Source organism: Antechinus flavipes, chromosome 6 (assembly GCF_016432865.1).
Source record: "Antechinus flavipes isolate AdamAnt ecotype Samford, QLD, Australia chromosome 6, AdamAnt_v2, whole genome shotgun sequence".
NCBI classification, from domain to species: Eukaryota; Metazoa; Chordata; class Mammalia; order Dasyuromorphia; family Dasyuridae; genus Antechinus; species Antechinus flavipes.
Genome location: NC_067403.1, coordinates 165,198,559 through 165,225,983, shown reverse-complemented (window position 1 = coordinate 165,225,983; position 27,425 = coordinate 165,198,559). Strand labels below are relative to the sequence as shown.

The window sequence follows — 27,425 nt, the reverse complement described above, 5'->3', positions numbered from 1 at the left end:
AAATAATGTGTTATTTTACTTAAAATATCAAGTTTAAAAAATTGGGTCTCAATGAAGACAAGAACAACTGAATAATTGATTTAAATAAATCATGCCAACCTGAAAATGTCTTTTAAACCAAATCTAAATGAAAAAATTTTATCATGAAAGTTTGCAACATTTACATGAAATTCTTCCCTTTGTCATTAATTCCATTTAGATTATCTTGTATAAGATATAATTCCCATCAAACAAATGAAAATTTATTCATCCTTTATTTGTTTTTGGTTGGGACATGTTCTGCACTGTACAGTCTCAGAAAGGGAGGAAATATGGTGATGTGGTAGGTATAGTATCCCAGGTCTCCCTAAGCTCAAGGCTGTTTCACTCTGTACTCATAGAAACACATGACCTTCACATACATAAACTCATACATTGAAAAGAAGGCTAGATTTGGAACTAGAAAAGTTATTTCCTTATTTGTGAAATTTGTATTATACTTCTTATTTATAAATATTCTTCCAACCATCCTTTGATCTTAATTCTTTTAACCCAGTTATAGATTGAGTAGGAATGGTTAGTATTTTCCTTTTTTCTCAACATGAATCATATGGCTCACCTTCTTGTCATGAAGTTGGCTTCCTCACCCATAAATTCAGGGAATTTGAGCAAATGATGTCTAAAATCCTTTCTTTCTGTAAATCCTATATTGTATAAATTCTACATGTAATCCTTTAGACCCTCAGGCTCTAATAGCTAGCTAAGTTTTCACTTTATCCTTATTTTACCTTCACTATGTGCCAGATCTTTACATCACTTTCAGACATCTCCAACTCAAAGTTGTGGGGGCACTTCCCCTTTATGTGTTGCCTTCACCTATTAGAATGGAAGCTACTTGTGGGCAAGTCCTATCCTGCTTATACTTAGCCATAGGGCTTCAACCCTTCCCATTTATTCATTTTTACTCACCGGCCACCCAATAGTGCTGGAGGAAATCATGCAGTTACACTGGCTGGGACCACAATAAATTTATGTTATTTCACCTCCTGGGGATTCCTTATTGCAGAATGTCAAACTTTCAATTTCTCCTGAATCAGTGAGCAATTTATGACTGTTCCATTTTGGCCAAACATAGGATGAAGTACGTACTACACAAACAGTTATTTGTTAGTTGATTAGTTTGTAAAATCAGGATCTTAGAATTTAAATCTTATTCCCAGTGTAAAAGAAACTATGCTGTTTCACTATAGAGAGCTCAGATACTTCTCCAAAAATTATTTGTTTTATATTATAGACATATGTACCACTGTCATTTACTTACCATTGATGAGAGTATCATTATTAACAATATGTATTACTAGCTGGTAAAGTGGATAGAGCACTAGGCTGAAATCAAGAAGAATTCAGCCTTTGAAATCCACTAGCTGTGGGCAAACGACTCCTCCCAGAGTTTAAATATTAAATGAGATAGTGGTTTTTAAAGTGCTTTGCAAACTTAACACCCCCCATAAATACTATTTTTATTAGCAAATCTCTGGTTACCACAAAGCAGCAAATTTATAGTACTTTTTCTGAGGCAAGTACTATTACTGTGACTCATTCCTTTTAACTTTATATTCTAAGTACAGCATCACAGCATTTGCCAAAAAAGATAACTTTGTCTTCTTTTCTCTGATGTTATTTTCTTGGTAGGTTATAAACAGAAGCTAGCATTTCTGACTGAGGTGTGAAACTGTGTTCCCTTGTGATCTGAAATTCTGTCCCCTTTGATTCTTGACCCTCCCAGACTCCAGAGACTCTATGAGAGAATGTATTTCTCAGGCTGAGCCATTTCTAAGGCAAATCACCCCCATTGATAGCTGGTTTTCCATTCAAATTCTGAAAAAGCCTTCAAAATAATTTCAATTGGGAGATCCTGGTCTGATCAGCTCAAACTGCCCTCAGGCCCCCTCCAAGATCTGCTCATAAAATAGGTTTCTGCTCTCTCATTTCTTTGCAGAATGTCCAAAGTAGTGTGATTTGCCTCTTTGGTATAGCTGCCAGGACTCCTGCCTGCTGAGAAGACATTCTCTTCTCAGTGCCAGCCTCCATTTCCCTAATAGGACTTTGCCACTGAAGAAGTCAGTTTTTCTAGCAAAGCTAACTTCTCATCCAATAATAAACTTCCATTTTTGCCACTGAAAATTCTTCGGGTTCATGAATTCTTTCACGAAGGACCTGTACCCTAGAACCCCATCATTTTTATATATTGAGATACCCCACCCATTCTAATAGCCTCATGATCCCTAGATCTGGGCCTGAGTGGTATATAACAGACACTATATCAGTACAGACTAATGATGCTATTTAATACTTTAAAGCCTCAAAGTGACTCCAAGATCTATTCATTCCCTTTGGTTTTCAAAGTATAGTTTGAATAATCTAGGGAGTTCCCAGATCTTTTGAGAGGTCCACAAGGAAAAAAGCTAATTGTATAATAATACTGATATTATTTGTCTATTAAAATGTTTCTCTTTTTCCATAATTGTCACCTAAAGCAACATATCACAATAGTTTAAATATAGAGCAGATAAGAGAATGTAGTTGTCTGAAATCAGACATTAAAGAGACTGGGTTATTCCATGGGGTTAGCTCAATCATGATGTTCTCTGGGTTTCCTGAGATGTCATCTATCTACCCTTATTTCTTGAAGTTTAATTCTATTGTGAAGTTGGAGAAGGCTGAGATTGCTTTGTGAGAATCCTCAAATATTAACTACAGCACCAGAAATGGAGAAGCTGGCCCAAAGGAAAAAACGTGGGTAACTCAGATTTCCTTAAAGAGCCTAAAATGATTGTCGAGTCTATCACTGGATGATGCCCTGTAGAAGCAGAATTGGGGCATCTAGGAAACATTGTAATAAGAATTACAATGAGAAGTCTCAGAGAAGAGATGTGAATGTGCATGAGTGTGTGTGTGTGTGTGTGTAAATCAGAGAGAGGAAGAGAGACAGAGACAGAGAAACAGAGGCAGACAGAGAGAGAAACAGAGAGAGGGGGAAGACAGAGAGAGAGAGAGAGAGAGAGAGAGAGAGAGAAGAGAGAGAGAGAGAGAGAGAGAGAGAGAGAGGAGATAAAGAGAAAGAAAGACTGAGATAGAGAAACAGATGGAGACACAGAGAGGGTGGGGGAGAGAGACAGAAAAAGACAGCAAGAGAGAGAAAGCTTCTTTGTTTTTTTTTTCCTTCCATTCAATGACTAGCCTTTTATAAATCCTTGCTGCTAAAGCTGTTGAGATTTCTATTCATTTCCTTTGTGGAAATTTTTTTTTTTTTACTCTGGAGGAAGGGGAAATAAGATTTATATTGTAATCCCCAGAATGCTTGACATGTAATTCCTCAAACATATTCTGGCACAATTAACTTGGAGCTCTGTTCCCCCTTCTGCTTTGTCTGGTATATTGATCTTTATTGTCTTCTGAGAGTGTTGCTCAGAACAGTTTTTCTGTGAGAAGTACTACTTTCCAAATTTGTAATTTCTTCTTTCTGTTGACAGAGTGAGTGGCATTTCCTTTTTTTCATTACTATTTTCCCCAAACTTATACAGTGAGAACACTCATATTAATAATAGCATCAGAAATGGATAAGCTAGTGAAGAGAACAAAACTTGAGTACCTCAGGTTTCCCTAATGGTCTTAAAAGATAAGAAACTATAGTTACTGAAGTTTTTGATGATTCTCTGCCTCAGAAAGACAAACACCCTGATAGGAACATCACTTTCCATCTTTTCAGAGAAGACATTGAAAAAATTGACTTTCTATTATGGATAGTATGTGCTTAACTTCCTATAGAAGGAGGAGCTTTCTGTGTGTGGAGTTATAAAAAATGGGCCTTCATTATACAATGATCAATTCTGATAGATGTGGCTCTTTTCAACAATGAGGTGATTTCAGGCCAGTTCCAATGGTTTTGTGATGGAGAGAGCCATCTGCACCCAGAGAGAGGACTGTGGGGACTGAGTGGGGATCACAACATAGTATTTTCACTTTTTTGTTGTTGTTTGCTTGCATTTTGTTTGCTTTCTCATTTTTTTTTCCTTTTGATCTGATTTTTCATGTGCAGCATGATAATTGTGGAAATGTGTATAGAAGAATTGTACATATTTTAACATATATTACTTGCTGTCTAAGGGAAGAGGTAGGGGAAGGGAGGGAGAAAAAACATTTGGAACACAAGGTTTTGCAAAAATGAATGTTGAAAATTATCTGTACATTTGTTTTGAAAATAAAAAGCTTTATAAAAAAATAAAAATAAAAAAAAAAAGAAATGGGCCTTCTCTGCTTTGTGGCTAAAATCAGAGTCTGTAGAATATAACTCAAGGAAAACTAGTGTTACTTCAAAAATCAGAAAAGCTAATTTTTATATAGTATTTTGCTGTCTGCAAAGTAATTTATCAATATGATCTCACTTTATTCTCAGAACAACTCTGAGTCGTGGTACTACTATTTTCCCATTTAAAAAAAAATGATTAGTTGTGTCTAATCCTTCTTGACTCCAGTTAGGGTTTTCTTGGCAAAGATACTAATATGTTTTGCCATTTCCTTCTCCAATTCATTTTACAAATAAGGAAACTGAGGCAAACTGGGTAAAATGACTTGCCGAAAGCCATGCAATGAATAAGTATCTGAGGTCAGATTTGAATTTAGATCCTCCTGACTTCAGAGCTGATGCTCTAACCACTTTACCACTTTACAGGTAGAAAAACTAAGGCAAATAAAAATTATTGAGTCACTTGTCCTAGCTTTACAGAGTAAGTGCCTGAGATCAAATTTGAACTTTGATCTTCCTGATTTCTTCTGGGCTCACAGCTCTGTACACAAAAAGAATAAATATGGTTGAACCTCACTCCCCAAGATCCCTAAATAGGTGAATTATGTTTGTCAGGACAGTATTAATCTTTGGTAATCTGTCTCTTTTCCCTTTGTTTCAGTGGAGCAGGCATGGATGGGAAGAAATGCAGTGTGTGGATGTTTTTACCCCTTGTTTTTACCTTGTTTACTTCAGCTGGACTATGGATAGTGTAAGTGACTTAAAATTCATTTAGATATCTGGGGATACAGGTGCAAAGATAAACACAGGAGAATAAACACGGAAGGTTCTTTGTCCTATCACTTTGTACACTACTCTCTATTTCATGACCTCAGTAAAACTGATAGGAATCCTAGTGATCCCTTCCCTTCACAGATGAGGAAACTGAGGTTTAGGGAATAATGAAATGCTTTGCAAAATATATTCCCTTCTCTTGCTAAACTCCTTCATTGGAGGGCAGGGGGAGAAGGGAAAGAGTAAGTATCCCTTGTAGCTAATGATAAACATTTTCCTTTACAAGCATACTTTGTTTCTTTTTATAAATAAATGCACTACAATGAACAGCTATTTTTCTTTGTTTCATTTAATAATGTACACATACATATATAAAAAGTATATAATGTAGAATATGTTCTATATAATCGTCCTACATGACATATATAATAGTATAAAATAGTATGTGTATACATATATATGTAACAGTAGTATAAAAACTATTATCTGACTTGTGAAGGTTACATATTATCATTTGGAGATGGGGTGGGTCATGTGCATTCTGGCAATAGCTTACCTACATTAGTCAAACAATGTCCAATTACAAGCAATACTCAAAAACATAAGAATTCTCTATTTGATATGAATTAATAAATATTGCTCCATGTTATTAGGGAGAGAAATGCAAATCAGAACAACTCTGATAACTATTGATTAGCAAAGATGACAAAAAATGGAAATAGTGTTGAAAGAAGTACAGAAAAACAAGGGCACTAACACATTGTTGCTGGAGCTGTAAATTTGTAAAAATTATTCTAAAAAGTATTCTTGGGCTAAGAAAGTGAATCAATGCCCTATCTTCTGAGCCAGAGATTTTCCTTTCAGGCATATAATCCCAAAAGGTCAATGATATACTTTGTAAATACCAAATGGGGGATGGTATAATGGTATATACAGAACACCAAATATTTAGAACAATGTTTTCTTGTAGCAGCAAAGAACTTGAGACAAGTTCCTTGATTGAGAAATAGCAAAAAAAGCTGTAGTACGTGTATATAATAGAATTTTACTCTGCTCTAAGAATTGGTGGATATGATGAATACAGAATACAGAGAAGCCTGGGAAGACCTTTATGAACTGATGCAAAATGAAATAAGCAGAACTAGGAAAATAATATAAATAATGATTATAACAAAATTAATGGAAAGAACAAGAACAAGAAAAAAGTCAAAACTGAATGTGAAATGATAATGATCAAACTTGACCTAAAGAGGAGATATTAAAATGCACAGCTGGCCCCCCTAAAACAATATAAATTATGATTATAACAAAATTAATGGAAAGAATAACAACAAAAAAAGTCAAAACTGAATGTGAAATGATAATGATCAAACTTGACCCTAAAGAGGAGATATGAAAATGCATAGTTGGCCCCGCTTCTTGTAGAGACTATGATTGTGGAACACTACAATGTGTTGGTTAGTATTTGCTAAATTTTTTCTCCTTCTTTTATATGTCTTGTTATAAAAGATAACTTTTCAGAAAGGGGGAAATGGAAAGGAAACATAAGTGATGGAAACAATATCAATAAAAAATATTAGACATGCTCTCAATATTTAGGAAATAGCCACCTAATTTCAGACAACTTAAAGACAAGAAAAGTTCAATTTAAATAAAAAATGTGTGACAGTTAGCCAAAGAGACCTTTGGAGTAATTCCCTTCTAATCTTGATTTTGCTGCTGGCTTTGTGTTCTTTTTTCTTCAAATCTCACTTTTCTCTTTTAGGCAAGATTTCATGCCACCTAGTTCAGGGTTACGAATTGAGGACTAAGATAATATTAGTGGGGCTTTTGAGCTCTCAGAGGCTAAATGAAATTTAGTGATAGTCATTGAGTTAATGGGCTAAATAATTTAATTTTTCTATTAAACTACAAGCCAAGAGAAATTATTCTCATTTCTCTCTTCTTAAACTTTCTCTTGTTCTAGATACTTCATAGCTGTGGAAGATAACAAAATTTTCTCTTTAAATGCACCTGAAAGGTAAAATTTATCTCTGTTGTTTTACTTTTATTCATTACGCTCAGCAAAAAGTTCACCAGTAGGTGAAGCTCATCTATCAATGAAAAAGTCAGACTTTTAATCTGGGCTTCTGTGTTTCATGTTGTCTAGGAAACCTGGTCAGAAACATGCACCCTATATAAGGTAATTGAGCATTTCACATTTGGGGCCTTTGTTGAAGGATTTGGGTGATATGCCCATAGGAAAGAATTTTAGGTCATCTCAAATCAAACTTTTTTTTTTTTTTAAAGTATTGCAGGTGATGAACCTCCTGCAAGTTGTGTGTTCAGTCAAGTGATGAACATGGCAGCATTTCTTGGTAAGAACAACATGAAGAATGGCTTATTTACTTATGAGAATATATATTCTTTCAAAAGAGTCTTCTTTTTAATCTAATAGTTTATTTTCTTCTTAATTACATATAAAAATAATTTAATTTTTTTAATTAAAAGTTCTTTTAAGCCCAAATCAAGTGTATTTCATGCTGCTTTTTCAATATGCTGAAACAGCCTTTTGTTCTTCATTCTGCACAAAAATGCAATTTAATATGAATGTAATTATATGGCAAAGTGTCATTTTTATGTAGTTTTAATACTTTTCTAACAGTATTTTGTCATTTTTTTAGAGTAAGTAGATGGGAATTAGCTTCTATGCTCTTATCCAACTAACATGGATTTTTTCTATTCTTTATCATCTTAGTAATTTAATGCTATGAATATACTATAACTGACCTATTGCCTATGAGAAATATATAAAATGATATGTTTACAGCCATTGTTACAAGTTTATAATGTATTTTTCTATCTTGTTTTATATGTATTTATATGACATTCAAAAAGAAGTTTTTTCTGATTGAGAAAAGGATACAAAATGGAAAATCCACAATTTTGATAACTGAACATTGCCAATTGCTTTGCAGTACTTTATTATATTGAGAGTGTTTTCTTTCTTGGGCTTTTAGTTAGCTACTGAGTAAATACATTTGAGGCAGCTAGATGGCACAGTGGATAGAACCCAGGACCTGAATTTAAATATGACCTCAGACACTTAACGCTTACTAGCTGTGTGATCCTGGATTTAACCCCATGTAACCCCAGTTGCACCCCCCCCCCAAAAAGACATTTATTCATCTGGATAAATCCTTTAGACATATTTGGATTTTAGTTGGGATTATACATAGCTTGCATTTTAATTCTTTGGTTCTTTGCTGTTTCTATTAACTCATAGCTTTATTTTCATAAATCTTCTAATACCAACCTAAAAAACAAGGAATGCCATTTTTACCCTTCTCCCTTATTTCTGTAAAGATAAAAACATTCCAAGGTTCTCCTGAATGTGGCAAATGAATTCAGAAAAAAAATTTGTTTGTGCAAATACTATATGTCTAATATTGTTCTAGGCAAAGCTGTGAAGTAGCCAAAATAACTTTTCTTGTTCATAGTTTCTCTTCTAACACCATTCTGGGGGACTTCTATCTTCTCTCTTTCCCAGGATCCAATATTCCCCACAGAAAGATGGATCAACCCTATTTGAATCTCTTTTACAGCTAGCACATCTAAATGAAACCAGCAGATGTCACTATAGTAGGCAAAATTGGCAAACCAATATTGATTCTTTTCTACTCCTTCCTTCCTTTATGGAAAGGGACAGAGGGAAACCCTGCCCAGCCATGCCCATCCTCTTTCATGGGCCAGTTCAGCTCACAGGGAGGACTTTCCCATATAATCTCCACCCTCTTTCACCTAATTCCCTCCTCCCGCCCCCAGCTTTCTTCTCCTTTCCCTTCCCTCTCATTGGAGTCTGAGCTGGATAAAAGTGAGATAGCCATTTCTTATTACAACAGCAAGCACTTTTAGCTTAGAAGTAATCCAAAGCCCCAAAGTAAGTTTAAACTCTTTTTATTGAGAAATTAAGAGTGACTAATAAAGTTATACCCACTCATCAAGCTCCTTAGGAAGCCTAAGGAAAATTTCCTGACCAGTTAAATTCTGCATAGAAAAATAGCCAATGATTGTCCAGCAAGATTCAGTGGCCAGCCATAGATTTTATATGAAGAAAAAGTGAAGTCACTTTAAAGGAATGATTTAAAGCATATCAAAGAAACTGAAATCAGATAGCAGTTACATATAGGGAGGGAGGAAATGGAAGGAAAAAGCATTTCTGGGACTCTTGAGGTATCAAAAGGGCCACTGCTCCCTAGCAAAATATAACCAGAGTTCCTTTGTTCAAAGAGGGAAACTTTTGTAGTCAGCATCATCCAAACTTAATCCAAAGCTATGATCAACATAATAGACTATCACAACTTAGCTCCCTGGCTGATATTTTAAAATCTGCTTATGACCCAGCCATGGTTCCCTGTTTCTTTTCTAGGTGGCGAGTTACATCTTTCAAAGTGCCTAGCTAGAATTCAAATACTGAGCCTTGTAGGCCAACCAACCCAAAATCTGATTACATAAACTTTCTCTTCTTCTCTCCTAATCTAAAACTTTTGTCAAATGGTCAATCGAGGCTTTCATTATACTTTCCACAGTCTTATGATGACAACCTATTATCATAAATATCTATAATGATCATAGTAACATCTACCTCCCAAGGTGGTTGTGAGTATCAAATGAGGTAATAGTTGTAAAGCACTTAAACTGTGCCTCACACATAGTAGGTGTTTAATAAATGCTTGTTTCCTAGCATTCTCCATCCTTTTGTTTCTTCCTTCCTTTCCTGTTTCTTCCTCCCTCTATTCTTTCCTTCTCTTCTTCTCTTTCTTTCTTCCAACTCCAAGGTCCAATGCTTTTTTCATTACAATATAAATGAATTCCCCCTACATCATAAAGTGATCCTACTGGATGCACTGAACATTTTGTAGGGGTTGCCTTATCCCCACTCAGATACGAAGATACTAATCCACATATTAAAACCACAAACTGTTCCTCTCATAGTCTTAAAATAGGCCCGATATTCTCAATTGTATTATTTTTTAAAGTTATAGGTGGGACAGCTAGCTGGTACAGTAGATAGAGCACTCACCCTGAAGTCAGGAGGATCTGAATTCAAATGTGACCTCAGACACTTACTAGCTTTGTCACTCTGAACAAATCACTTAATTCTGATTGTTTCTAAAACAAAAAAAAATTATAGTTTATGTACAATAAACTGATTCATATACAAGGGCTCTTGTTAACTACTGAAGTATTACTAATTTTTCTGTGTCAAACATCTCTTTCATCTTCTTGGATTTCAACTACTCTCAGCTCCCTTGGGAAACAAATGGTGTGAATTGATTTTTCCTAACTTTAGCACTAAAGTGGCATATGATGTACTTTTTTTTCTTTTCATCTTTCATTACGCTAACTGACATATGGCACATGCAGAATTCATTACAATGAGTGTTTGGGGAGAATGGGACTCAAGGGTGATACAGCTTTTTTGGTGTGAAATGCAGCTCTTCTCTAAATATGATTCTTCTGCTGGTTCTGCAAGTATTTTTTTCCCTCTGGTCAATCCCTTCCTTGGAATTATATCTCGGATCCAGAGCTGGAAGGGACCTCTTGAAATTATCTAATCCAAATCCTCATTTTCCAGCAGAAAAGACCGAGTTAGGCCTGATTTGAGCAGACTTGCTCAAATAGTGAGTGATACAGGCAGCTTTTGAGCTAAGCCCTCTGACTTCAGTGCTCTTTCCACTATATCAGGCTAAAATTGACATTACTGATTACAACAAATGACAAATCACCTGCAAATCATCTGCATGCTTTGGCAGCCTTCTATGATGTAGCAGGCCATTTACAAATAAATCTGTACTGAGCTTTTTCAGATTCAAAAAGCTTCTATCTTCTAGATAGACTAAGCAAAGATTGAATGCTTGGTTATTTTGCTTCTTGTAGTTGAGAAACTGAAATTCAAGTCCAGCCTCAAACATTAGCTCTGTAACTTTAGGCAAGTCACTTGATCCCTCTATCTAGTTTCTTCCACTGTAAAATGGAGATGATAATAGCACCTAGCTCCAAGACTGCTGTGAAGATAAAATAGAGAATTTTGGGGGATAAATTTGTAAAGTTTACTTTGTAAATTTTCTTTCTTTATTTTGTAAACTTTTGTAGAATTTAATTTTATCTCAATTTTATTTTGTAAACTTTGGCACACAGTAGGTACTTGATAAATGTTTCCCCCGTCTTTCCTTTCTCCTTCCTCTCCTTCCTTTCTTTCTTTCTCCCTTATTCTTTCTCTCCCTCCTTTCCTTCCCTTCTTTTTTCTTCCCTCTTTCCTTCTTTCCTATCCTTCTTCCCTGTTCTTTCTTTCCTTTTCCCTCTCCTTCCCATTTTTCCCCCATCTTCCAAAATTTAACAACTCCAACAGGCTCTTATCTCCCCTAAATATTGAAGCAGTAAGACATTAATCAACATCTTGTCTTCTAAGAGATGTTATTATATGCCTTAGAGTACCTATGAGGAGTTGAGACTAAAATTGAATTATTTTTTACCTAAATAATATCACTTTACTCCCACTTAGCCTTTACTCCAAATAGATTAATTGCTGTGTCCTACTGCAATCAAAAATAGAAATTACAGATGAATAAATAGTGAAAAAGAAATTTGGCCACGGACTAGAAAAGAACTGCTAATGGAAGAATTTATAATGAGCCTTCTTCTGAGGCAGAAGATATGAATTAGGAAAGCAAAAGGGGGGAGGGCAAGGATGTGATTTTCTGAGAACCAAAAGCAAAATGGAAAAGATCTGTCTTTTCATCTCTTCTAAAATGTAATGTTAGACTTAGATGTTAAAATGAAAATTGTTGGCTCTTTTTCTTTCAGATATATTTCTTATTTTAATAAATTATTCCTACTAAGTAGGTGCCATGCTTTCCAGTGGATGCTTCAATGCAGAAAACTAATTAGTATCCTCTAAATTTGAGGGCCTCTGCCTCTCCAACCACTTAGAGCTCACCACTGCACATATAATTAGGTCCAATTTGGCAGGAATTTCTAGTGACTTTTTCTGGGTAATGTGTATAGACCTAGAGATATCAGGTTTTGAAAAGAAATGACAACTGTGTCTTTTCAAACAACCAATACTGAATCCACTTAAAGCCCAAATTCAATTTAGACACTGGATAGATAGGTAATACTTTGTTTCCGGCTTTTATTATATTTGTATAAGAATTGCTACCTAGGGGCTGCTAGAACACCAGCCCTGAAGTCAAGAGGACCTGAGTTCAAATCTGGTCTCAGACACTTAATATTTCTTAGCTGTGGGACCCTGGGCAACTCACTGAACTCCAATTGCCTCAGAGGAAAAAAAAAAAAGAATTGCTACCTAAAGCCAGAAATTCAGTATCTTTGAGGAGCTTCTTCACAGCCTCCAGTGCTTTGCAGTTGGCCTGGGTTAATACAGGGCTCCCTTGAACAAGAAAACTTGTGATGGAAAATAGAGCGATGACCCCAGCCCAGCTGGAATCCTCCCCCAAAGAGCACCTCACTGCCAGCTGCGATGCTGACAGTGAACAGAGCTATACCTACAATGTAACAGAGATGGGCTATATGAGGGGCCTGGGGGGGAAGATACTGCTCATGGTAAAGGATTACCTTCTAGTCATCAAAGTCAGGATCACAACCCCACTTTCTCAGGTAGGTTCTTTGCTCCAAGGACCTAGATAGAGAGTGACTCCAGTTCTCAAATGTTAGTAATCCACTGAGTTTACTGATAAAGACTACTGAAGTCTAACAAGCATTTATTAAGCTTTATATTACTTTCTATACTATATATACTACACTATTCTATAGCATATACTATATATTACTATATGCCAGATACTCTACTAAGCTCTATAATAAAAGGCAAAAGGTAATTTCTGCTCTCAAGGAACTCACAGTCTGAGGGCAGAACAACTGATATCATTAAGACATAATTGACATAAGAGATTGGATATGGCCAATGGATATGGGTGATGATGATACTTAAATTTTAAGCCTGGATGACTGGGAGAATGGAGGTGCCCTCGACTGTAATAGGAAAGTTTAAAAAGAAGGAAAGGTTTGAAAATGAAAGAAAATAAATTCCATTTTGGACACAAGTCTCTGGGACATCCAGTTTGAGATTTCCCAAAGGCAATGAGACTAGAGAGTTTTTGTTTTTATTAATGCTCAACCATTTCAGTCATGTGCTACTCTTTATGATCCCATTTGACATTTTCTTGGTGAAAGATATTGGAATGGTTTGCTGTTTCCTTCTTCAGTTCATTTTTACAGATGAGGAAACTGAGGTATGTAGGGGCAAGTGATACAGCTAGTAAGTGACTAAGGCCAGATTTGAACTCACGAAGGTAAGTCTTTCTGGGCCTAACACGTATCAACTATATACCATCTAAATTAGGGCAGGATAAATTGATCCTGAGAATTATTTGCATAAAGTTGATCGATGAATCATGAGAATTGATAAGATCAAGTGAAGGAAAGAAAAGCGCTCATGTAATGTCTGGGAGTGCTTTTATGGAAAAGGGAAATAAAAAGTCTTCCTATGATTCTTTACAATCCCAATCAATTTTCTTTCCCTTTAACCTTCATGACATTTTAAATATATTAAATGTAATATAGTAAAAACTGGACAAAAAATGTAAATGGCTTGCCTGAGGTCATGCAACTAGAAAATGGGTAAAGCTAGAATTTGAACTCAGATTTTGAACCCCAAGTAAAAGCCTATTGTTGAGTGTCTCAAGCTGAGTTCTGCTGACAAGTGCCTCCTAACCCTCTCTGTGCTGCACTGACCTTGCTTTCAAGAACTCCATGGATGCTATCTTGCTGCTCTCTCTTGCACAAATCACAAATTGCCTGCTTGAGGTACAATCACATTCCCAAAGACAGATTAATGTATCTAGCACCAAATGGAAATTTTCTCAAGGATTATCCATGATGATTGGCATTCTGTGCATAAAATGTGAAGAAGAGTTTGCTATTGTGACTTTTAAATGTTTATTTTGTGTTGTGTGTTTTTTTTTTTAATTTGTAGCCCTTGTGGTAGCAGTTCTTCGTTTCATACAGTTGAAACCCAAAGTTTTAAACCCATGGCTGAACGTGAGTGGCTTGGTGGCCCTGTGCCTGGCTTCCTTTGGAATGACATTACTGGGTAATTTTCAGGTACTTTCCTTTCTGCTTTTCTGTGTCCCAAACTAGTTGTGCTTCTATTTTATCTTTAGTTCCAATGTAACCATTTGCTTCCTGCTGACTTAAATATGGCAGCCATTCATCTGCTTTTCCTGTATCTCTAGGCTTATGTCTAAGGATGCTAATAGAACCTCTTCATCCATCACTTCCCATGGATGGAGAGGTCTGGATGGGTTTATTTTTGCCCAGAGGGGTGCTCTTTCATTCTGTTCTGTCTTTGTTATGTATGTGCTCTGAATTGGGTGTTAGGAATAGCATCATAGACTTCTCAGAGTCCAACGCCTTCATTTGATAGAGAAACTAAGTCTAGAGAAATAAAGTCAGTTTCTAAGCAACTTCCCACCAGGAAAGTTCAGAGTTAGATTATGAATTCAGGTCCTTAAATTCCAAATTCAGTGCACTTTTACTATATAGTGGTATCAAACTGCTAGCTGCCTAATGACTTAGAAACCTCAAATTAACAAAATCCATGTTGAATTGTATTTTTATTTATTCTGTTAATTTCCCCAGTTACATTTGAATCTGATTTAGACTGTCCCCAGGAGTTTGGGGGCTTAATTTAAGACTGAAATCTCTGTACTCCCCAACATTGGCTCTCCATTTGTTTACTGGAAGGTAGTTTTAAAAACAGAACACTAGATGGCTCCATAGTGCAGCGAGCTCAGTGCCTGGAGTCAGGATGATTCATCTTCATGAGTTCAAATCTGACCTTAGCAATTTATTAGCCGGGTGATCCTGGGCAAGTCACTTAACTCTGTTTGCCTCAGTTTCCTAATCTGTAAAATGTACTGGAGAAGGAAATGTCAAATATCTTTTTCCAAAAAAATCACAAGTGGGATCACAAAGAGTAGGACACAACTGAAAAACAACTCTTCCCAATTTTTAAATGAGAAAATCAAGACAGACAAAGGTAAGGTGATTCTCATCCTTGCCTTATCTAAGGCAAGGTTTGAACTCAGTTTTTCCTGACTTCAAAACCACCACCTCAAGAAGCCAGTAGGCTAAGCTGTAGTAGGTGATCAGTAAAACTATCTGGTATTGGACATTCCCTTCAAAGGACAAACGAATGATCCTTAGAAGTATGATTTTATCATTCTAGACAGCTGACCAATAGCCATAGCTATTACAAAATGGATATTCTTGAAACACTATCCTGATTGTTTCATTATAGCTATAAATTTCATCTGAGGACTATCCTTTCTATTCTTTGTCTAAGATAGCAAATGTTATCATGTCCTACAACTATATATACTCATCTCTGGCTTGACAATTGAACAAATTGAATACAGATCAGTGAGTTCTCTAATTCCATATTCCATATCAAATTTCTGGTGTTATTTTAAAAACACTTTTTATGAATCAGCAGAGCTCTCCTAGGGCACCAAACTCCAATAAGTTACAGAAGATTATTCAATCTCACGTGCATCTTCCCAGGATCCCTTTTGGTCCCTATAAGTCAGGACCCAGATTTCCCTCATGAAAGTATAGCTAGGAAAGGCACATAGTTTTGTTTTCTTTTATTAAATTTTTTAGGTTATACATGTACCTTTATCATCTTATACATATTTCTATATGAGACATTCTGGAAGAGAAAAATCAGAACAAAAGAGAAAAGCCACAAGAAAGAAAGAAAAAAAACAGAAGGGAAAAAAGGTGAAAAGTTTGCTTCAATCTATTCAGTCGCCTTAGTTCTCTATAAAGAACAATGTGGATGGCATTTTCCATCCAAAATTTATTGGAATGGCCTTAAATGACTGAATTGCTGAGAAGAGCTAAATCTATTATAGTTGATCATCACACAATCCTGCTATTGCTGTGTATAATGTTTTCCCAGTTCTGCTTGTTTCACTCAGCATCAGTTCATGTAAATTCTTTCAGGCTTTTCTGAAATCAGTCTGTTCATCATTTCAATATTCCATTATGTTCATATACCATAACTTATTCAGCTACCCCCCAAATGATTGGCATCTACTTGTTTTCCAATTCTTCGCCACTACAAAAAGGGCTTGCTGCATTTTTGGACGTGTGGATCCCTTTCCCTCCTTTAAGATCTTTTTGGATATAAACCCAGTAGAAACACTGCTGGATCAAAGAGTATGCACAATTTCATAGCCCTTTGGGCAAAGTTCCAAGTTGTTCTCCAGAATGGCTGGGTCAGTTCACAAATCTATCAATAATGCATTAGAGATGGGAGGCACAATGTGAGTTGTTGTATTACCAAACTGAGAACCTCCAAGAATAAATTCCATCTTCATTGGTCAGAAGGGATTCCGAATTCAGTTGCAGGTGTTTTTGACTAAATGAATGAACATTACCATTTTTAGTGCTGATTATGTGATACATGTGTTGTGATTGGCTCTATAATATTCTCTACCCTATCTTCCTCGCTAATTTGTAAAGAAGGCTGTAGATAATTTTCTAAATATTCCCCTAGAAATCAAAGAAAGTCTTGGTAACTAGAATGTTTTCAGGATATTAGTTAGAACTGAGTATCAGTTGGGATTTAATAATAAAAATACTTCAAATTTGATCTAGATTTTGTAGAACACATATCTTTAAAAATATTCATGATGCATACTGTTCTCTTTATTCTGTTTCTCAATGTGTTTTTCCTGGCTGAGACCCTACCAACCAGTTTTGGACTGTAGCACCACCACCTGCCCCAATGCCCTGAAACCTAGGAGCAAGGGAAGGAAGTTCCTTCCTTCCACCTTAGATGGTAACAGGTCTTGTTTATATAAGATCAAGGTCTTCTATACTGACAATAGAAGCTGAGGAAGTAGTCAAAGAAAGTTATAACTGTTTGATGTTGGGGAAGGTCTTTCTCAGTTTATTATACCCTTGGGTCTCAGTAATTGGACATGGCACAACTTCTCAAACCTTGGGATCAGAATGGACATGGCCATTCTTATTTCCTGTTCCACATTGATTTTTTTTTAAGGCATTTGCTTTTTAATCACAACAACTGAAAAACCCAGCTTCTCAAAAATAGATAGGACTTCTCAAATGGAAGCTTCTTCACTCAGCAGGAAATAGTACTATTCATTGTCTGTGTTTTCCTAGAAAATTTAAAATATCTCCAAGAACCACAGCCTGAAGAGGTGAAAAATAAAAGACCATAGCATTGTCTGTGGAATCAGCCTACGCCTTCTGTGTCTAAATTGCCTGGATATTTTTCAGGATGGCCTTGAACTGTACTTCTGAGAAACCTTTCTGGACAGGCTATTTGTGGCTTGAATGTTTTTAAAATTAACTCTTAATTTTTTTGAACAAGGCTGACTCTTCATAACCCCATTTGAGGATTTTTTTTTTGGCAAAGATAGAGTTGTTCACCATTTCCTTCTCCAGTTCATATTACAGTTGAGGAAACTGAGGCAAGCAGGGGTAAGTGACTTGCACAGGATTAAAGTCTAATGAGGGAGACAACCTGCTATGTACAAATGAGATTTAGACAAGATCAATAGAAAATAACCAATGAAGGGAAAGCAGGGGTGGAAGAAATGACATCTTGGGAGATAGATGCTGTAATTATCACTACTTTTTAAAGCTGAGGAAGAAGAAGATGAGTGATTTGCCCAAGTTGATACAGATAGTAAATGTGTGAAGCAGGGTTTGAACTCAGTTCTTGTCTCTAGCAAAATGCACCCTTTACCTCACCATCTAATGGTATTATATATACATGATTCTCTATCATTTCCAAAGAATGATAGCATTTCTCTGAATTTGGCTTTCATGAGACATCTCCTTTCCTTGGGGATATGTCCTATGGGACTGAGCAAAAAACAGAATGAAAGGATTTCTTTCTTAGAAAAGAAAGGAGAGAAAAGGGAGATTCTGAATGTTGATGGCTTTTGCATGGAGTTTGGCAAGTAAGAGAATTTTAAGATGATTGCTGTTGTTTGTCTTTTACTCTTGAAGAGGACTATGACATAAAGGAGATGATACCCACGACATGCAGAGGAATTGAGTTTAAGTGAAGGAGGGCCATACAAGATCACTTGCCTCACTTTCCCCTCCAGAACCAGCGAGGTCCAGTGACCAGATATAATGTGATCACTCACTAGAAATATAATGTGCTCACTCAGCAGCAGGAATGGTAGGATCCAGTAAGAGGGTTTTTTGTTATTTTTAACAGTGCAGGAAACACAGACATGTTTGTAGAAAACAAGGAAAAGTACATAAACTTGATAGAGATTGAAGATGAGAGAGAAACGGAACAGAAAGAGGGACAGATAGAGGTACAGAGAGGATGAAACTCAATCTGTCCTAGAAGACAGAAGAGATTGAACCAAGAGTGCAGGGACTAAATCTGCTACTTTTATCTGCCAGTTCTGATGCCTTGGACAGAGAGCCACAAGGTTCATGGAATTCCCAAGAACAAAGAGGTTGTCACCAACTAAAGCCATTTAATTGTGGGGAAAAAATTCTATTCTCTACATTTTAGGCAAAATCTGTCCAAAATAGCTTTGTAATATACAACAAACATTCTCACTAGGAGAGAGGTTCAACTATTCAAAAGTTCTTGCTCTTCATTGGAATTCTCTCTGACCTATGAAACATGTCTATTTATATCTTACTGTAATGAAATAAAAGATAAAATTCCACAGAAGTAAAACAAAAGTATGTAGGTTAGATTTAGTTGTTCTTTTTTTAAATTTGTTTAAAATGAACAATAGTAATATTGAAGAAATACTTCCCTGAAACTAATTAACTTCCTTTTTGACCACTCCCTCTAGAGTTTATCCCCTTTTTTGCTCAAAGATATACAGGAAGATTTAAGTCATTTGATTTTTTTTAAAAAGGCATTCCCGCTAGTTGTTGAGTCACTAAAGACTCTTTCATAGTTTCAGGAAATTAAGATCTTTCCCTTAAACTGATTAAATCTTCTCAGGGAAAAGGGAAAAAGAACCTATATGTTCTAAAATATTTATAACAACTTTGTGCTGGCAAAGAATTAGAAACTGAGGGGAATACCATCATTTGGGAAATAGTTGAATAAATTGTGGTAAATGATTATGAGGAAATATTATTGTGCTGTAAGAAATGATGAGCAGGTTAATTTTAGAAAAACACAGAAAGTCTTGCAGTGAAATGAGAAGAACCATGAGAACATTATAATAGCAATTTTAAATTTGAAGATTAACTGTGAATAACCAAACTGTTCTAAGTCTTATGAAAGTTCAAATTAACCAAGAAAGATTTATGAAGGAAAATGCTATCTGCCTTCAGAGAAATTGTTTATGCAAATATGTATTGTATGGTTACACATATATATCTATAATAATGTTGGCCTTCTCTAATATGGGGTTGGGAAAGGAGGAAGAGAGATAATTTGGAACTCAAAATTTAACAAAAATTAATAAATTATAAGAATTTAAAAACAGATTATCTTCTATTCAAGAAAGGACTATCATACAGGTTTGTTACTCAAGTGACACTAGGCATATCAGATCAGGACATTGATAATAAATTTTTCTTAATATTTTACAACACATTGGAGACCTTAATGTTATGTGCTTTTACAGACACCTCCAAGGTCATCTTCCTACCCAATGCAGATATACATTCTTCAACATTAAATTCAATTCAAAAAATGTTTTTTAGTGTTGGCTAATGTTCTTTGAAAAAGAACAAAGGTGGGGAAAGCAGCCAGATTGGCCCAATTAAATATAGAATATTTAGTCTATATAACTCTAAATATAGAAGTTTTCTATATTTGAAAATGATATAACCATTCATCTCCTTTGAAAGTTATTCTGAGATAAATAAAATAAACACAAAATGTGGAGCTTTCATGATCATTCCAGTGATTTGTGATTTTATTTCCTTAGCCAAATTAATGCACTATGGCAGTCCAATCAATTGATTTAGTTTCTCGGAAATAATTGAAATGATTACACCATGCATTACTCTACCAAGTAATATGAATTTTAATTTTCTACTTCCTAGACCAAACCTAGCAAAGAGCCCCTCAAGAAAACTCTGTATCTTAAGATTCTCTCTTCTCATTTATGTAGGTCTCCAATTGCTACAAGGCTACTTCTATGAAAATTACACTTAATACAATATTTTTTAGAAATCTATTCACATGGCTAATTTTTTTCATACTACATAGAAATTAAGAAAAACCCTGAGCTTTCATTAATATTCTATGCTAATAAAATATTGATCCTTCAGTATTTGCTTTCCTTTGTGAATATACAGGTAACTATAAAATTTCATTTCTCATTCAAGAAAATAGTGGAAGGTGTCTTCTTTTAAATCATGGAAGGAACTTTTGTATATTTCTCCAACATATACAGGTTTTTTTAAATTTAAAATTTATCTCAAAGACCAGAACCTTATCTTCTTTCTTATAGAAGGGAATTGGTCAATGACCAATTCTACTCTCACTTTCCCATCATCACATCAATTTGAAAGGCCAAAATCAAGTATTTATAACTATAAATTTAAATTTAAGTACTAAATAGGTGTGTTGCCTCAGTCAGACTGAAAGCTGGGGAAAAACCTACTATGACTTTCTTAAAAGCCAAAATCTCCCACTGCATATGGGGCCAGCTGGTCAACCTGACCTATGTCTTGCCACTAGACTCCAGTGACTTTGGAGGAGAAAGTGGGGCTGGTGACTTTGCACAGCCCTACCTCACTTGGGTTATTTGCAACCCAAGATATAAACCTCTTGATATTATTGGTTCTTTTTGAGAAAAAAGTATGAACAATAAAGCATGTTTGTGGAAGAATGCACAAAGAATAGTTTGTAGTTACTATGTTTTACTGTTTGTCATCTTATTAAATATCTTAGCTGTGAAGTACTTATATCTACTGGCTCACTGTTTCTGGGAAACACATCTGTAATCTCTCTTGTTAGCAAGGGGTAACCCCGGTGTTAATCCTAGAAGCCAAAGGAGCAGCCACCAGCTGGGGACCCAACCCACAAGTTGGAAAGCAATTTGATGGCGTAGTCAAGGGGCATTAATTTTTTTTAATGTTTTCTCATAATCTGTTTTCTCTCTCTCTTCTCTCACATCTTCCTGACAATTTCCCCCATCTCAGGGTAGGAATAGAATGAGTGGTACCAGAAGACTTTATAATCATTAGAGATCTGTATTTCTTTTTTTTTTCTTTTTTTTTTTACAAACGAGCCTCCATATGCTATATTGTTTATTCTTCTCCAAGCTCACCAACGATGAAGAAATCCATAATGTGGGCACTTCCCTAACTTTTGGATTTGGTACATTGGCGTGTTGGATCCAGGCTGCTCTGACGCTCAAAGTCAACATCAAGAATGAGGGTCGGAAGATTGGGATTCCAAGGGTGATACTAGCAGCATCTATTACTCTCTGTGTGGTCCTCTGTATCCTTTGAATATTTTTTTTAAAAGGTTTTTTTTTTTCTTTTAGGGAGGTTTGAATACAAAGCAAACATAGTTTAACTGTCTAGATAGTGACACTAACCCTAAATTCAACCAAATTATCAACAAAGAAGGGGAGGTTTGCTTTGATTCTGCAGGAATCCTGATTTTTTATCCTCAGCTTTGTCAGGCTCCAAAGGGGATGATGAGTTAGAATGTCATATATTACTTTCCAGAACTTTTTGAACTGGGTAATGCCTTCTCTCAAAACAAAGATGGTAGATTTCCCCCTTTTAGGAAAAATTTAAAAAATGAAAAAACAAAAACATTTTGAACTACAAAAGTATTGTAATTGCTTTTCCCCTTAAAAAAATATAAACAAAACCCCAAAACAAAACAAAGAAAAACACTCCATTGATTTAGTAGGATGATTCAATTGTTTTATTTAATAAATTATCTGAAAAGTTCAAAAAGCAAGCAAATTTATATCTTTCCGGAAAAAAGTAACTAGTTAGTCCAAGAAGTAAACTCAAGACATAGTACATTTAGTTATCCTGGACAGAATGAACAATTAATACCATACAGTATGTGTTGTAGCAATTTGTTTAGCAACAAAATCAACTCTTTCTTATTCAGAGATTCTTTCTTCTAGTTTGTGAACTTTCCAAGCCCTTTAAATCTCTTTTCTCTGACCACCTGCCCTTTGATCATCTCACTAATTAATCATCAGTAACATTTACTAGTCAAATGGGTCAGAGAAAGTTAAAAAAACTGAAATTCAAAGCGGCCATATTTGCCCCTCCTTTGCAGGTTGATTATAAAAAAAAGTTGGTGGTTAACAGATTAAAGCTCTGTGCTTAAGAGTTTGCTACGTTGTTGTAAGAGCTAAAAAAGGGAGAGGGCGCAGGATGTTCTGGCTTGGGAGAGCTGATTGTTGAATTTTCCATGTGAACATTTCTACCTCAGAAATCAGGAAACACTACAAATGCTTTTTTTGTTTTGATGATTGTCAAAAGCTAAATAGGAGTGGGAGAGGAGATGGGATGTTCTGGCTTGGAGAACCAATTGTTAAATTTTCAGTGTGAATATTTCTACCTCAAATCAATAAATATTATAAATTATTTTTTGTTTTGATGATTGTCTAGACTTAAGAAAGTGATGGAGGAAATGTTCATAATAAAAATTAAGCTTAAATATGTATTCCAAGGGCTAATTGTCAGACATTTACCAGCATACCCTTGGAGAAAAGTCCATTTCTAATTATTCTGCAGATTTTCCTGATCTAAGTTATTTAGTGCCAAGTTAGCATAAAGGTCTTAGCTATACTTATATCTGCGGACACTCCATCAGAAGAAGATCAATAAGAATCATTATCCTAAATTCCATCTGAGTCTTAAGAAGCTGTTTATTAGAAGTTCCCCATAACGGCAAGAATCTTCTCATTATACTAAATGGATAGACGCAGACATACCAACTCTGATTTGACCCATGTGGTTCTGCCTGTTCTTTTTCCATTTTGGAATGCCACAGGGAATTGTTCCCCCTGTCTCCCATGTTAAAACTGAGAGGAGGAAGTACATAGCCAGTGATTTCTGAGTTATTAAATGTTGATAATTAAGTGTAATCTTAGAAAAAAGAACAGTTTCGAGGGCTTATTTGATTTTTTTAAATAAAAATTACCCTTCTTTGTTTTTTCTGTAGAATTCTGCTGTGAACATACAAAAAAATATCCATGGGATTTGGGAACATTAGTAGGTCCCAACTCTTTTTCCTCTCATAGTTCATAGCAAAGAAGGATAAAAGTGGCCCTTGAAGAATAAAAGTATATTCTCTGCTTCTCAATAAAAGAGGGAGAAGGGGCCATTTCCCACTTTGAGTGTAAAACTTGATAGAACTTCTAGATTTGGCTTGTGACTCGTTTACACCCAAATTTTAGAAATGTCTTCTCTCCACTCCCATCCCCACACCCTTAAATTATTTTCTTGTTGTCTGCTTCAACTTTTTGTTCAATTGTTTTTCAGTCATGTTTGATTCTGCAATCCCATTTGGGGTTTTCCTGACAAAGATATTGGAGGGTTTTATATCATTTTCTTCTCCATCTCATTTTACAGATGCAGAAACTGAGGCAAACAGGGTTAACTAACTTGCCCAGGGTCACACAGATAATAAGTGACCCAAGTCAGATAAAAACTCGCAGACTGAGTTTCCTCTATCTACTGTACCACCCAACTGCCCCCTGTCTCAGCTTCCTCAGCTACAAAATGGAAATAAAAATGAGCACCTCCCTTCCAGTTATTACGAGGATCAAATGAGATGATATTTATAAAGTGCTTAGTATGGTACCTAGCACACAGTAAGTGTTTAATAGACACTTAGTCCTTTACCCTTACTTTTCCCTGTTTGTAAAAGGCTTAGCCCTTATTGATCTTTGAATAGTTTATCAAATTATGATAGTGGGAAAGGGAGGGTGCAACACCCACCTGTCTTTAAGGTGTCCACTGACAATTCCCAGTGTGTTTTTTCTTGACTTTTCCCTTCCCCCAGATTTCATTCTCATGGCCCAAGAAATCCACATGTATGCAGCCCGGATTCAGTGGGGCCTTGTGATGTGCTTCCTGTGTTACTTTGGCACCTTTGCCGTGGAGTTCCGACACTACCGTTATGAGATTGTTTGCTCCGAGTACCAAGAGAATTTCCTGAGTTTCTCTGAAAGCCTATCAGAAGCATCTGAGTATCAAACCGACCAAGTGTAATTTGACTTACTTTGACCTTGATGATGGTGACCATGGGGAAAGGAGTAGGGGCTGACACAGGCAAAAAATGTCACATATGACATATGACACTCACCAACACACACACACACGTATGTTCATAGCCACTATCACTAAAGAGCCTCTCTTCAGGGTGGATTGTTTCTTTAAAGGGGAAAAAAAAAAGAGTATGAGCCCCTACATGGAAATTCTTGTATCTTCAATACAAACCACAGACCAAGAAGCTTTTGCAAGACCATGTATCTCCCCCACCCCTTGCTTGTCTCTTTTTCCCAATCCTCCCCACTCCCCTGCCCTCCTTACCTATTATGGTTTCTCCATTCATATCCTTTACTATTAGGTAGGATCACTCAAAAGGGGAATGGAGAAGGCACCAATTCCTCAAGCTTTTCTTCAGGTCTAAGGAAGATTGGAACAAGCCATTCAAAATCTTCAGAGTTCTGACCCAGATGAGCTTCATAATGGATGACCCTTGTCTGAATGGAAGTTATCCAAAGAAAAGTACTGAGATATTGGGGGCTTGGGGGAGCCTGCCATCCCAACAGACACTTGTTTGTTTCATTGTGACTTAAAAGTGGTGCCATGTGTGTCCAATGAAAAATTACGTTCCATAATTTTAGAGAGAGACTCTACTAGGATGGATTACAGAACTACCATTCATGTGAAACAAGATGAAGATGTGATTTTGTTTTTAAATGTACTTCCTATAGTCTATCCTGGATAGTATTTTTTGTTTCTCTCACTCCCCAAAATTGTCTCTTCAGTATCATTTTGCATCTCATGGTCAGAAAAGGATCGATGTCTGCCTTGTATTGTAGCCATTCACAATAAGTCAGAATGTTATCCCCTGAAGATTTAATTTACTGGGATTGGGGTGGGATGGGGGTTTCCATTAGAGGAAGCTAAGATAACTTATAGGAAAGGATAAGCTATAGAGAAGGACCAAAAAGAGCTGAAGGTTGTCTCAGATGAGCCATCATGAAAAGGCAAGCATTAGGTTACCTTAGTGCAAGTTTGAAAGCAAAAGAGGCCCATGAAATGCTCAGACTTTGTTTCTTATTCTTCTTGGTGCCCCAGTATTCCATGGATGCATGGCTTCTAGTGTGTCTGGGGGGTGGAGGCTGCCACAATTCAATCATATCATCCTGCCTGCGCTTTGTTCTGGAGATCCTCCTGACTGGCTCAGAGGAGCTGAGATTTCACAGATTTACAGTTTTAAAAACTACTGCTTTGGATCCAATGAAGGAAACATCAGCAAAAAATCATTAAAGAACAAAAACTAAAACTAAGGAACGAGATTTTTATTTTATTTTAAATATGGTGGGACTGTCACCCACATGAGGTGCAAGAATAAATGTAGTTGTGAAAGGGTTTAAAAAAAAAAAACTAGAAAAAGTAAATTTTTTTGGCTAAAAGTCAGCAAGCATCATGCAGGAAAAATTTCAAGCAAAGAATAATCTTTTTATTAAAAGGGCATCTATTTGTAAATATTCCAAGGTAACATTTATTCTTTTTAAAAAGAAAAAAACTGCTTTTGTTTTTATCATTTTTATATTGTAAAATTTTATCAAAGAAAAACATAGAAGGTGTGTGATGACTTCTTTAACTTTCCACAACTAAAGATCAAGCTGCTGACTTTGGGTGGTGGGATATTGTACTATGCTTGTGAGAGTCTGTCTAATGGTGCCCTCTGGCAAAGCTAAGCAATTATCAGTATCACACACAGGGTCAGGACCACTAAATAAAATGCTTTTATGACAAAATATGCTTTGTTTTTCCCTTCCTAGTGCTTCTCCCTAATCAAACTTCCTTTGGAAAGGGAGTGAGACTTGGGTGGATACTCTGTAACAAAAAAAAACAAACTACACTGACACAAAACCAATGTCCCAGACTAAGGGAGTTGTACAACCTTGGTCTAAAGGATAGAGTCCAGCTGTTCTGAGTGAAGTCACAGAACGCAAGACCTTTAAAGATAAATGGACTTGGCCCCTTGCCTTGCTTAGAAAAGTGATTGCTATTAAGAAACTGAAAATGTGGCTTAAAATTGGCTTTCTCTAGATTGGTAAATGTTTTGATTTATAGATCAAAAAATGTACAGTGAGTACATTTGATTAAATTTTTAGTTCTATAGGGTTTTTGTTTGTTTTTATTTCAAACTTAATAAAAGATCAAATAGAAAAAAAAAAAAAAGAAGAAACTGAAAATATAGTGGGATCTGGGGCAGCTAAGGGGAAATGGAGAGAAACAGACAGAAGATAGAATTTAGGATTCAAAAAGACCCAAGCTCAAATTTAGCCTCAGAGACGACCTGTGTGTCCCAATCTTGTCTGCCTCAGTTTCCTCATGTGTAAAGTAATAATAATAATAGCATCTACCTCAGGGTAGTAGAGAGGACAAAAGGAGTTGTATGCAAAAAGCACTTTGAAAACCTTAAAGAATTATATGTTGTTCTTCTTCTAATTATTATTATTATCACTACAGCAATGGGACTCCTGGTTAGAAATTCCCTTCACTCTCTGATTTAGTAGACAAGTCCTACGGAGTTGCCTGAGGTATTAAGAATAGACTTGTGCAGGATCACATAACCAGTTGTATCAAAGATCAAAGATCAAAAAATTTGAATACAGTTCCTCCTGATTCCAAACCCTGCACTCTTACCTATTAATCCAGCAACATGTTTGATGGATATTCTTTTTCACCTTGAATGGAAAGAAGTTTTCTTTTATAATGATTCAAAACAACCATTTATTTATTATACCTAGAAACTGGAACTCACAGTAAAATTCACTTTACTTAATCATTTTAACACTTACTTAATTATTTATATATTTGATTTTAATAAGTATATCATTTTTAAAAAGACTTAAATTCAACATATAATTTAATAATTATGTAATAATAATATCAACATTTAAATAGCACTTACTATGTGCCAGGTACTGTGTTAAGTGCTTATTATCTCATCTGATCCTTACAATGACGATGTGGGATAGGCGCATTATTGATTGACTTTGGAATGGAAAAACAATAGTCTACTTCACCTTCCAGTTCT

General features: G+C 35.8%; 1 protein-coding gene across 5 annotated transcripts in view; it reads left to right on the top strand.

Annotated features, from left to right (window-relative positions):
• The window catches only part of TMEM150C (transmembrane protein 150C), a 57,686-nt gene extending 31,550 nt beyond the window's left edge, over positions 1-26,136 (top strand). For all 5 annotated transcript variants that reach the window (XM_051964046.1, XM_051964050.1, XM_051964049.1 and 2 more), the window contains 7 exons: positions 4,947-5,036; positions 7,026-7,079; positions 7,209-7,241; positions 7,349-7,416; positions 14,097-14,224; positions 21,428-21,605; positions 24,147-26,136. In XM_051964046.1, the coding sequence (XP_051820006.1) occupies positions 4,947-5,036; positions 7,026-7,079; positions 7,209-7,241; positions 7,349-7,416; positions 14,097-14,224; positions 21,428-21,605; positions 24,147-24,355 (760 nt within the window). In that variant the 3' untranslated portion in view covers positions 24,356-26,136. The remainder of the gene's footprint in view (positions 1-4,946; positions 5,037-7,025; positions 7,080-7,208; positions 7,242-7,348; positions 7,417-14,096; positions 14,225-21,427; positions 21,606-24,146) is intronic.
• Positions 26,137-27,425: the final 1,289 nt, after the last annotated feature.